The 13151-nt window shown below is 47.0% G+C and overlaps 1 protein-coding gene across 1 annotated transcript; it reads right to left on the bottom strand.

Moving 5' to 3' along the window:
• Positions 1-5083: 5083 nt before the first annotated feature.
• On the bottom strand, positions 5084-6208 carry LOC144252537 (olfactory receptor 2C3-like). The gene has a single exon (XM_077794798.1). The coding sequence runs from the start codon at positions 6206-6208 to the stop codon at positions 5084-5086; it is 1125 nt and encodes a 374-aa protein (XP_077650924.1).
• Positions 6209-13151: the final 6943 nt, after the last annotated feature.

The raw sequence follows: 13151 nt of genomic DNA, 5'->3' as shown, positions 1-13151 counted from the left end.
ATCTGCATTTCCCTAATTGCTAATGATGTTGAATATTTTTCATATATCTATTGGCCATTGCTTCTTCTTCTTTTAAGAAATGTCTGCTTAGTTCATTTGACCATTTATTAATTGGGTTATTTGGTCTTTTTTTGTTTGTTTGTTTTTGGTGCTGTTTTGAGTTCTTTACATATTTTAGATACTAATTCTCTATTTGAAGAGTAGCTAGCAAAGATTTGTTCACATTCTGTGTGTTCTCTTTTCACATTTCTAATTGCTTTTTTTTTTTTTAGCTGTGCAGAGCCCTTTGATTTGACGACATACCACTAATTAACTGTTGGAATTATTTCTTGAGATTTAGAGGTCCTATTGAGAAATTAATTACCTGTGCCTCTATGTTGGAACATTGACCCTTCATTTTATTTTAGCAGTTTCATAGCTTCTGAAATGATTCCTAGGTCTTTGATCCATTTTGAGTTGATTTTTGCAGAGGGAGAGATTAGGGTCTAGTCTCATTCTAAATATGGATAAGCAGTTTTTCCAGCATCATTTGTTAAAGAGGCTATCTCTTCTCCAGTGTATGGTCTGGGAAACTTTTCAGGGATCAGATGATGTTATTTGTGCAAGTTTGTCTCCTTGTCTTCTGTTCTGTTCCACTGGTCTGTGTGTCTGTTTTCAGGCCAGTGCCCTGCATTTTTTGCTGTTTCGCTCTGCAGTATAATTTGAAGTTAGGCATTGTGATCCTCAGGCATTGCTTTCTTTCTTTCTTCTTTTTCCCCTTAGAATTTCTTTGGCTTTTCTGGGTCTTTTAATTCTCAAAATGAATTTGAGAACTTTTTTTCCTAGTTCTGTGAAGAATGTCATTGGTATTTTTGAATCTGTATATTGCTTTTTATTAGTTTGGTCATTTTAACATTATTCATATTGCCTGTCCATGAAATGGGAGGTCTTTCCATTTTCTCATGTCTTTGTCAATATCTTTCTTTAGTGTAATAGTTTTTATAGTAGAGGGCTTTCACCTCTTTGGTTATATTTGGTCTTAGGTATTTATTTTTTAAAGGCTATTGTGAATGGAATTGTTTCCCTGATATCTTTCTTAGCAGATCCACAGTGGTATATGGGAAAGCTATTGATTTTTGTATATTGATTTTGGAACCTGCTACCTTGGTGAGTCTATTAGTTCTAGCAGATTTCCTAGGTACAAGATCATTTCACCTGCAAACAGTGAATATTTGACTTCTTGCTTTCTTGTTTTTATTCCTCTCATTTCCTCCTCTTGCATAATTGCTGTGGCTAGAATTTTTACTGCTATATTAAATAGAAGTGGTGAAAGTGGACATTCTTGTTCCTGATTTTAGAGGAAGTGGCTTGAGTTTTTCTCCATTCACGTGATTTTATCTTGGGTTTTTCATATAAAGCCTTCATGATATTGAGGTAGGGTCTTGCTAGCCCCAATTCTTTAGTGTTTTTATCATGATTGGGTGCTGAATTTTGTCAAAGATTTCCTCTGTATCTGTTGAGATGAACTAAGTAATTTTTGTCAGTATTTGTCTTTATGTGATAAATTTATCAATTTGCATGTGTAAAGCAGTCCTTGCAACCCTGCTAAAACCAATTTAACCATGATGTACAGTCTTCTTTTTTTTAAAGAGAGAGAGAGAGAGAGAGAGAGAGAGAGAGAGAGAGAGAGAGAGAATTTTAATATTTACTTTTTAGTTCTCGGTGGACACAACATCTTTGTATGTGGTGCTGAGGATCGAACCCAGGCCGCACATGCCAGGCGAGCGCGCTACCACTTGAGCCACATCCCCAGCCCCATGATGTACAGTCTTCTTAATACGTTGAATATAATTTGTTACTACTTTTAAAGGATTTGCATCTAAGTTTGTCAGGGATATTGGTCTGTAGTTTTCTTTCCTTGATATGTCCTTATCTGGTTTTGGTATGAGTATGATTATGACTTCATAGGGTGAATCTGGAAATATTCCATCCCTTTCTTGTTCATGGAATAATTTGGGGGAGCATTTGCATTAGTTCTTTTGTAAAGGTTTAGTAGAATTCAGCTGAGCATCCATTTGGTCCTGGGCTTTTCTTTGTTGGAAGGCCTTTTGTTACAGCTTCTTTCTCATTGCTAGTTATTGGTCTGCTTAGGTTTTCTATATCTTCATGATTCAATTTTGGCAGGTCACATGTATCCATTTCTTCTAGGATTTTGTTACTGAAATACATGTTTTCAAAATGATCCTCAGGATTTCTATGATGTCTGTAGTGATTTCTCCTTTCTCATCTCTAATGTCGTTCATTTGAGGTCATCTCTCTTTTTATTTGGTTAGTTTGGCTAAGGGCTTATCAATTTGTTTATCTTTTCAAAGACCAACTGTTTTTGATCCTTTGCATTTTCTTTTTAAATTCTCAGTTTCATTGATTTTAGTTCTGATCGTAATTATTTCTTTCCTTCCACTGGTTTTGGAATTTGTTTGTTCTTGTTTTTCAAGGACCTGGAGATACATCATTGTGTTATTTATTTGGGATCTTTCTGATTTTCTTATGTAGGCACTCATAGCCATAAGCCTTCCTAATAGAATCACCTTGTTATTATTTCAGAGGTTTGATCCAAACAATTTTGAAATTTCTCCCCTTATTTCTTCTATCACCCAATCATTATTCAAAGCTGTATTGTTCAATTTCCATGTGTTTATGTAGTTTCTGTGGGTTTTTTTTCTGATTTATAATGTGATTCCTTTATGATCCAATAAGATGCAAGGAATATCAATCTTTTGAATTTTTAAAAGTTGCTTTGTGACCTAAAATATGGTCTATTGTGGAGAAGGATCCATAAGCCACTGAGAAGAAAGTGTATTTGGCTCTTGTTGGATTAAATAGTCTGTAAATGTCTGTTAAGCCTATTTAATTTATAATATTTTTCAGGTCCAAACAGTCTTCACTGAGTTTATGCTGAGATGAGCCACCTATTGGTACCAAGTAGAGCTGAAGTTTGAAGGTCATTACTTTGTGTGTGGAGGAAGGTGAACTCTCTCTCATCTGGATTTAGTTCAGCAGCAGTCTCTCCTCCTTGTGAACTTGTGGTGTCCCTGCAGATTCCCAGCACCTCACAGAATAGGGAGGAAACATATAATAGCCACAAACAATGCAAGAAATAAACAGCATTAAAACAAATGCACAGTCCTTACTATGATACCCACAACACTAATAACAAGAGACAGGAAAGGTGGGGTCAGCAATTGCCAACAGCAAGAAGTCAATAACCATGATCTAGATGCCAGCCACGTGGTTCATGCTGGGAGAGCTGCAGCAGCATGAACAGGGCAGGAGTTATGCAGACCAAATGTTCTAAAAGGTGCTGAAACTACAGCTCATTGTAAAAGAATGGGATAGAAAGGTAGGAGAAAGTTTAGAATGCTCAAACTGAATGGAAAGAATGGAAAGAATGCACAAGAGAAGTATCCAGCAATGGTTATAAGAAGGAGGAGAAAAAACAGAGTACAAAAAGTAAATGGAAAGAGAGAGCAAGAGAAATTGGCTGTTAGTGGGAGAAGAAAGCAGGGGAAGAGAAACAAACAAAACAAAACAAAGGAAAACCAAAATAAACAAGCAAAACTTTTAACCCTGAAGAGACAACATGGGGAAAAAGGATTGTCATAAAAATTCTGAAGATGAGAAAAGGGAAACAAATATGTAGGTGTATAGACCCAGGAACCAATCGGCATAGCAATAACAATAACAAAAAAGGGAAGAAAGAAAAAGAAAAAAAGGAAGAAGAAAAAGAAAAAAGGAAGAAGGAAAAAGATTCTTCATGAAAGTAAAAAACATTGGCTCCACTTGGCTGCATTGAGGTGTCCAAACCGTCGTCATCCCAGTGGCTCAGGAGAATGAGGCAGGAGGATGCAAGTTCAAGGCCAGCCTCAGCAACTAAGTGGGACCTTGTCTCAAAATAAAAAGGGCTGGGGATGTGGTTCAGTGGTTAGGTGCCTCTGGGTTCAATCCCCAGTACTGGGAAAAAAAAGGTGGAAGTTTGCTGCATATGCCTGAGTGTCTTCTCCAGTTTTCTTGAGCTATGTACTGGGGCTGGGGTGGGGTGGGGCTTGGACTGGTGACCTCTTCCTCTTTCTGTCACTTACTGAGCTGCAGCTAGAGGGGCCTGAAAGTGAGGCTGGTTAGAACATCTCTGAGCCTCCCTTCTCACCATGATAAGGTGGGATGGGGTGGGAAGGGTTGTCAGCTGGATTCTTTCGCACAGACCAGATCCATGTACTGCAGGATGGGCTTTGAAAGAGTCCCAGGAGGAGGTTCCAGCAGCTGGAGCTTGGGGACACTCAGGCCCTGAGGGCTGTGCTGGGTGGAGGCTGCCCTGGAGAGATGAGATCAACACGCCCTGGCTCTGGACAGAGGCTGATCTCTGCTGGGGGTCTGCACCTCAGGAGCCTCCCAGGAGGAGGACTCCTCTCCACACATCCTGGAGTGCACAGCAGGGCACGTCCCTCTACCCCACCACAAGGGGGTGCTGAGGCTCCACTACAGAGGTAGGACCACATCCTTGGCCCTCAGCTACAGGACTCACCCCAAGGGCCTCTCTCCTCCCTGAAGCAGGGGTTGGGATGGCACGTCCCCACCCGGACCCACCTCTCTGAAGCCATCTAGGGCTCACCAAGATTGTCCTTGTCAGCAGAAACAGATTAGTTGGAGGGGGCTTCCTGTGAATAACAGAAGAAACCCCTGAGACCATCCCCACAAGAAAGTTAGTAGGTGTTAAGGAGATCACGCTGGGACGAGGGACAAGAAAAATAGGTGGTTCTTATAAAACCCCAAAGCATTGGAGGTAAAAGTGTAAGCACACCTGTGGACTGACAAAGCCAGACTTCAGACCCAGGTCACACCCCAGAGCTTGGCAACCATCTAGCTTTCATTAGGTTATCAATGTCCACTCACTGAGTCACTGAAAGCACCCTCAAAGGCAGACATAATTACAAACAATGAACAGTGCAGCAGTAACAACACAGACGTGAAACACTCGTGCATATCAGTGTCCACAGGATGGGATGCCAGTCATCACACGCATACACAGAGCATATGTAACTCTTCATGGTCATGATCGGCACACTCCCAGCAGGGCTCCAGCGCAGAATCTGAGCGCATTCTTCACGTCCCTGTTCCTCAGCGTGTAGATGAGGGGGTTCAGCATGGGGGTGGCCATGGTGTAGAAGAGAGCTATGAACTTGCCCTGCTCGTGGGAGCTGCTCTTGGCTGGCTGCAGGTACATGAAGAGGATGCTCCCATAGAGCAAGGACACAATGGCCAGTTGGGAGGAGCAGGTGCTGAATGCTCTTCTCCGCCCTTCTGCTGACCGGATCTTCAACACAGCCTGGGCAATGTGTCCGTAGGACACCAGGATAAGGCCCAGCGGTAAGACCACAAAGATGAAGCTAGCAACGTACATCTCGACTTCGTTGAGCCTGGTGTCCACACAGGCCAGTTGCATAATGAGAGGCATCTCACAAAAGAAGTGGTTGATGCGATTGTGCCCACAAAGAGGCAGGAGCATGGTGAGCGTGGAGTCGACCATGCTGGTGGTCAGGCCCCCAAACCAGGAGGCAAAGGCCAGGCCAAGGCAAAGCTGTGGGTGCATGATGACAGTGTAGTGGAGGGGCTTACAGATGGCAGCATAGCGGTCATAGGACATGACAGCCAGGAGGACACACTCGGTGGCCCCCAGCCAGTGGGATACATAGAACTGCACCACACACCCTCCATAGCTTATGGTTTTCTGTGGTCCCCAGAGGTTGACCAGCAGTTGTGGGACAATGCTTGTGGTGAAGCTAATGTCCAGGAAGGACAGGTTGGCAAGAAAGAAGTACATGGGCGTGTGGAGGCGCACGTCCACACGGGTGACCAGAATGATGGTGGCATTGCCCAGGATAGACACCACATAGCACACCAAGACCACCATGAAGAGGATGGGCGCCAGTGAGGGGCGAGCAGAGAAGCCCAGGAGCACAAACATGGCAGGAGAACTTCCATTGGTCATTTCCAGCCTCTGATGCCCAGAGGGTGGGGCCAAAAGGCCACCCATGCTGGGGGCACAGGACATGATGCAGGAAGCCATCTCACCACTTAGGAGCCAGCCTGCTCCCCGAGCTCTCAGAATGCTCCTGGATGGCTTTGCGTGGTCTTCCTGAGGCAGAGAGTCTGAGTGAGAGGCCTGGACAGGCATGGCCCAGGGAGATGTGGAGGTTCATGCATGACATTAGCACTGGTTCCAGTGGAAAGGTCACTTGTGCCAGCAGCATCTGGCCTGTGCCTGAGTGTGCAGTGACACGGGGGTGTAGCACCAGGCAGAGGGTGGTGTTCCATGTGACGAACTGCAGGGCAGGAGTCAAATCAGAGTCCTGCCAATCACACAACCAGCTTTGTCCGTGACATCTCCAGACTCACCCCTCCTTGCCACGCAGGGTCCTACCTCCTGGCCTTCCTGTGGCCATTTTCCACCTGAGGTTTGATCTGATATCCTAACTTGTCTCCATGCTTCCTTTCCAAGTTTTCCCTCAAAACCAAGCAGGACACAAAGATGTGCTAGGACCACAGGACCTGTGCCCACCCGAGGGCCTTGGTGCAGAGATGGCCCCTGCTCCACGCTCTGTAGCAGCCAGCCTCCCGGACTCTCACCCACTCCATCGTGGCATTTTCAATGGTGGCCTGTAATGGAGGCCCTCTCAGTGCCCTCTCCACCTCTCCTCACCTGCCCTCAGCCTTGGTGGCTACCACCCTTGGCCAGCTGCTCTGCCAGTATGCTGGACCCTATCTTACTCATAGACTACCAGTTCCCTGTGGGCTCAGTCCTTTGGTTTATTTGCTTCTGGGTGCCCAGAGTCTGTCAGGGTCTGATGCAGAGTCACTTCATGTCTCTTTGTGGATGTGACCTGATGGGTGGTCAGATGGCCTGTGGTCAGGGCAGTGCAGACCTGGAGTTGAGGGGCTGCTAGAAGAACCTCACTGGGGTTGGCAGGAAAGGTGTCTTGGGACTGCCAATGGCTTGTGGAGAGGCCCAGAACATGCTCTGCAGAGAGGGAACCAACAAGCCACGTCTGAGAACCTGTTCACCTTGGTAACAGCTGGCTCTGTATCAGGATGCAGAGTGGCACTCACCAGCCCTGTGCCTGGGCATGGTCAGGGGGGCAGGAACAGCATGTTCACTGAGTGCTTTACCTGGGAACTCAGGGCTATGCAATTCCTGCAGGTGGACCTGGGAAGGGAGAGCAAGGGCAGGTCACCAGGGCTGGAGAGCAGCCTGCCAGAAGGAGGGGTAGAGGGAAACCCATGGCACCACTGGTTTTTGGCAGGAGAGTCAGGTTCTGTCCCAGCATGTGAGTACAGTTGACCACAGTGCCCTGTGTCCCTCCCAGAAGAGAGCAGTGTGAAGAGACTGCCTGAGGAAGCAGCAGAGGCCATGGTGATGCTGCGCTAGTGACCCTGAGGCCATGTACACCCAGTGAGCACCCGAATCCCAGCTCCCAGGAGCCTCCTAAACACGCACAGAGAGTGTGCACCAATCAGTCAGTTAGAGAAAATGCAGGGACTCCTTGGCACAGGTAGAAATGGGACTCAGAGAGCGCCAGGCAATTGCCCCGGGAGACTGTCGGAGAGGAGTAGTGCTGAGACAGGGTCTGCTCTGCAGACATCCGGCCAGCAGTGTGGTGGACCCTGGAGAGGGCATCATGAGGAATGCATCCCCACCTCCTCCATGTCACAGGCAGCTGAGGCCCTCAGAGCATGGCTGGCTTCATACCTGGGAGGTGGGGATGGGGGAGCCTGGCTAGTTTTCTGCCACTGTGTCATGCAGGAGTCCCAGTGATGGGTCCTTGCAAGGAGGCCCCACAGCTGACCTGAAAAGCAGAAGGCTGGTTTGACAACTGCCCTGTCACTTGTAGGAGGAAGTGTCCCCCCTGTGGACAGAGAGAAATGATGCTGACTCATAGTTGACACCCTGGCAAATGCAGAAATGTCACCAAGAGATGGACACCAAGGGGTGCCTGTGATGGGACAGTCTGGCCGACTCTTGGAGGCCCAGCAACCCTCCTGATGCTCTGGGCTGTTTCCAGCAATGTCCAGAGGCATCCACAGCCTGAGCTCTTGGTGACCCTGGAGCTAGCCCAAAGGCCACAGCCCCAGCAGAGGAAGAGGTGGCCTCTCCCAAGGTGACAACCACACTCTCACCTCAACACTGGAGATGTCCTCCTGCAGAAATAAGCCAGGCTCAGAGTGGAGGGCCCCATGGTGTTCTCTCCTGTGTAGAAGAAGGGAGACAGAAGGGGAGGGGCCACCCATGGAAACAGGGAGCTGGAGGAGCAGAGGAAGGGGCTGGGGAAAGGGAGCAGCTGCAGTCTGGAGTTGGCCCAGGGATGCTCTGTGTGCCCTGAGCACAGCCAGGGACCCAGCTGAGGCACACACAGCCCAGTCAGAAACCCTGAGTCAGTGGAGGAAGACCAGCAGGGCAGGGGGAAGGTGAGGGAGCGAGGAGCACTGGCACTGAAGGCAGCCAGTTCTGTCCCACATGGGTACGATCCTGTCACAGTGAACCCTGCTGCCATGTTCAGCTCCAGTCCCCAGTGACACAGTCAGCTCCCTCACTCTGCACCTCACCAGCTTCCCTCCTCCATGCCATGTCATCAGAGAGTGGTGGCCCAGTGACCCTGAGAAGAGCCATGAGTCCTCATTGACCTGAGCTCACCATGCAGCCCCATGTGCCCCCAGTGTGTGGAAGACCGCTAAACACCCTGGCCATGGAGGAGGAGGGCAGAGCATTTCAGTGATCCGTGCCCCTCAGCCTGCACTGGACTTACCAGGAAGCCTGGGACCCAGTCCCCTTGTCCCCCACAAGAGAGGAGCAAACCCAAGGTCACTCAGGTCACTTCTGCTTCCTGCAGGGGACATGGAGGAAGGAGGACAACCTTGGGAACTGGTAATGCCCATGCATTCAGAGCATGTGGGATCCGGAGGGGCAGATCAGTCCTGGGACCTCACCACCCCAGCTCTGGGAAGCCAGCTCAGCGGGGCAGCGTGCCCGGCTCTACCCAGTGAATATCCAGGGACGCCTTCTTCAGTCTTAGATCAGATGTCTTGGAACTGAAAACACACCCCAGCTTTGCTGAGAAGAGAATAGCCCATGGAGGGAGGACAGCCTGCCATGCTCCAGAGGGGAAACGCAGGGGACCCCAGGGACAAACTGATGCACAGCCCTGCACGTCCTGGGCCCGCTGCTCATCCCTGGAGCTTTCAAGAGGAGAGAAGGCTGCTGCAGGGGTGCTCCAGGGAGTGGAGTGCAGGAGGGACACTCGGGGACTGTTCCCTGTGGACAATTACACTCTCTGCAGTGAGGGCACAGGTGTGCTTCTTTTATGAACACTGGGGGTTGTTTTTGACTGCCCTCACTGGAGCATTGCTTGCAGAGCCAGGAATGAGTCTGCATGTGGGGATGTGAGCGGTGTTGGGGGAAGTCTGACATAGTTGTCTCTTACACTGATTTTGGCAGAGGCTGTAGTAGACTTTTTTTCTTTATTAGTCATTTCATTATTTGTCTACCCCTGCTGATGAGGCAGCATATTTCTTGCTAGTGTGAGTTTATTTGTATTGTGATAATATACACCACAGATGCAGACATTTTAAAGTGTAGCAGTAGGTCAATTCAAAATAGTGTACAACCCTCAGTGCTACGTCGTTCCAGACCCTTTTATTACTGCCACCAGCAAACCTCTACCTGTTGGTGCCTCCCCTGCCTCTGCCAAGCCCCCAGCCCCCTGCAACTAGGGATCTTCTTTATGTTTGTATGGATTTGCCTCATGTGGATCCCATGTTAACAGAATCATGAAATATATGGCCCTACTGTGCTACTTCTTCCACTTGGAGCAAGTGTTGACGGTGGCGTGTGCTGCGTGTGCCAGTAACCCGTTCTCCTTGCAGAGGATTCCCATCATCTGCCCCTGCCTCCTTGGTTTGTTCATCTGAGGACGGTGTTTGTGTCCACTGCGTGGTGACTGTAAGGGTGGCCTCTCCTTGTGGCTTCAGGGAATAGACACACTGTGCACATTCACCTGCAGGTGTTGTTTGCCTTTCTTCTCAGGCACCTGGGAGTGGAACTGCAGGTCTCATGCATTCTTTGATGACTTCACGTGCCCCTCCTGGCTTTCCACAGTGTGGGATTGTACCTTCCTGTAAGGAGGTCTGTCCCCTGCGCTCCACACCATGACCAGCACTGACTGTTTCCTTCCCTCCTTCCTTTTTCGTGCCTGTTGACAAGTCTCTAGCACTCAGCCACATCCAGAGACCTCTTCACTTGAGACAGGGTCTCAATAAGAAGCCCAGCTGGCCTTGACTTTGTGATAATTCTGCTGAGCCCCCTGTAGCTGTGATTACAGGAGTGGGCCGTCTGTCCACCTGCCTCTGTCCCTCTCTCTTTTCTTAAATAGCCGTTGTAATGGGAACGATATCTCTTTTAGTTTTTTTTTTAATTTTTTATTCGTTTTAATTAGTTATTCATGCATTTATGTTCTTTGATATATCACATGCAGATGGCAGGTACCTTCTCATTTTTCTGAATGTACATGTTCATTTTCCTAATGACTAATCATGTTGTACATTTGGAAATGTGTTTGTTGGTCTCTTGCTTATTTTCTTTGGGGAAATGTCTATTTAAGTCTTTTGCCCATTTTTTCCTTGGTGTGTTTTTCCTGTTGTTGAGACATAAGAGTTCTCATGTATGGTGGCTGCCAGACCCTTAGGAGGTGTCTGATTTGACAGTACCGTCTCTCCCTCGCTTAGCCTTTTCCTTTTTGGACACCAGTCCCTAATTTTGCACTTCACCTGTTTCTTGTGTTGCTTTTGGCTTTGGTGTCATGTTTAAGATACTGTTGCACAACCAGGGTCCTGTGGACTTGCTGCTATTTTCTTCTGAGGGTCTTCCACTTTAGGCTCTCACCTAGGCCTCGGGTATCTTGGATGTCACACGTGGTGTGAGGCAGGGGTCTGATCTTCAGCAGGTGCACATCCAGTTGTCTTCTTGCCACTTTTTGAGACAGGACACTTTCTCCACTGAGGCCATGTCAGAGGTCAGTGTGGTCATCTCCACACTGATGGCTGTCCTGTCCTTGTGATGGCATCACGCTTTTGATGACTGCAGCTTTGTAGTAAGTTTTGCAATCAGGAAGGGTGAATCCTTCAACTTTTTTTTTTTAAAGATTGTTTTTGCTCTTTAGGGTCAAATGAATTTAAGAATTGGTTTCATACAAATTGAATTTGATTTTTCATTTTCAAAATAGCCTTTGGCGAATGCCATCATTTCATTCTTCTTTAAGGATAAGTGATATTTCATTGTGTGTGTGTGTGCGTGTGTGTACACACACAGCACATTTTCTTTATCCATTCATCTGCTGAAATGATGGCATTTACCAGTAAATGGAGCTAGAGAATATCATGCTAAGTGAAATAAGCTCATCCCCCCAAAACCAAAGGTTGAATGTTTTCTCTGATATGTGGATGCTAATTCCCACTCTGGTGGGGAGGCCAGGGAAGAATAGACTTTAGATTAGGTAGAGGGAGTGAAGGGAGGAGAGAAGGAAAGCAGGTAGGAAGGATAGTAGAATCAAGCAGGTATTATTACCGATGTACATATTTGACTTCACCACTGGTGTGATTTGACATCAGTTACAACCAGAAGAAGAGAAGTTGTACTCCATTTATGCATGACGGCTCAAAGTACATCCTACTGTCCTGTATAACTAATTAGAACACAAAAAAATAGCCTTTGGGATTTTGTTAAATTTGCTTATCTATTATAACTTGTTCTCTATGTCCTTTTTATAACTTTGGATTATTTTTACCTATGAGGCCGTGTTACCTGTGGATGTGGGTGGTCTTCTTTTCCCTCTCCACGGTGGAAGCTTCTGTTTTCTTGGGTCCTCCTAGCATGACCAGGACTTCCCAAGCAGTGACCGGTGGAAGGGGTGGATGCTGGCCTGTGTGCCTCATTCCTGCCCTTGCAGGGAGCTGGGTCTGTCAGTCCAGTGTGACCTCGGGTGTGGTTTTCATGCGTGGTCTTCACACACTGAGGAAGTTCCCTTTTTGAATTATGCCACTTGCTTTATCCATTGACCTTTCACATGTCAGCCACTGCTGCATTTGGGAGATAAACCCCTCCTCTCATAGTATAGAATCCTTTACTAGTTCTTACTGCATCTGTCTTGCTCTGGATTTGGCTTGTTAGAATTTTTGCTGTTTTGTTTGTTTGTTTGTTTGTTTGTTTTGTGTGTGTGTCTCTATTTGTAAGTCACATTGGTCTGTGATTTCATTTGATGTCTCCATCTGACTGTTGTGATCTTTTGTGTGGCGTATAAGGACTATCGCCTTGAGTGACATTTTAGATTCTTCCAGAAGTGGACCCACGTTTCATGAGGGTCGGTCTGCTCTTGGCTTTGTGTAGTGGAACCCTCTGTGGCTGGTCCAACTGCTAAGGGTTCAGCCTAAGAATCAGTCGGGTTTGCACACTGCCCTGTTCCAAGGCTGTTCTGGCAGCTGGCCAGGCCACTTGAACCTACTGGTCATCAATTTTCATATCTGTTCATGAAAGAATTTGCAATATGTGATTGTGACTCCTCAGTTCTATGAGGATAGTATCTGTGACTGTCCTAGAAGATTGTCCATTTCCTACTATCCTACCATAGGACTTGATGCCTGGTGTGCTGATGGCATCCAACCAATATTATTTTAATCATTGATTAAATATTTAATCAAATTTTTATCATTTACATTACGACAATGAATGAATCATTCTAGAACTAGTCTGTTACTTAGAGCACATAGTCACTGTGCTGACTGTGTGGTTGACCCGGCCTACTGCTGGCAAACCCCCATGAGTCATTGCATAGTAGTGATGATCATCGTTTGGGTGCTCCTTCAGTCTTACTGGAGTTATCCAAGCTACTCAGTCCCCCACATGACAGATGAGGCCACTGAAGCTGTGGGTGGGCAAGTGATGTCAGGTCTCATGGTCACCAAGGGGTAGAACAAGGCCCACACACAGCTCTGCATTCCTTTTTCCTGCCTCACCTCCCCACTGATGTTATCTAGCTAATGAGCTCAAATACCAATGGCGAGGTGATGAGAGA

Source organism: Urocitellus parryii, unplaced genomic scaffold (assembly GCF_045843805.1).
Source record: "Urocitellus parryii isolate mUroPar1 unplaced genomic scaffold, mUroPar1.hap1 Scaffold_45, whole genome shotgun sequence".
Lineage (NCBI taxonomy): Eukaryota > Metazoa > Chordata > Mammalia > Rodentia > Sciuridae > Urocitellus > Urocitellus parryii.
The sequence above is the reverse complement of the archived record's forward strand: the minus strand, read 5'-3'. Positions and strand labels throughout refer to the sequence as shown.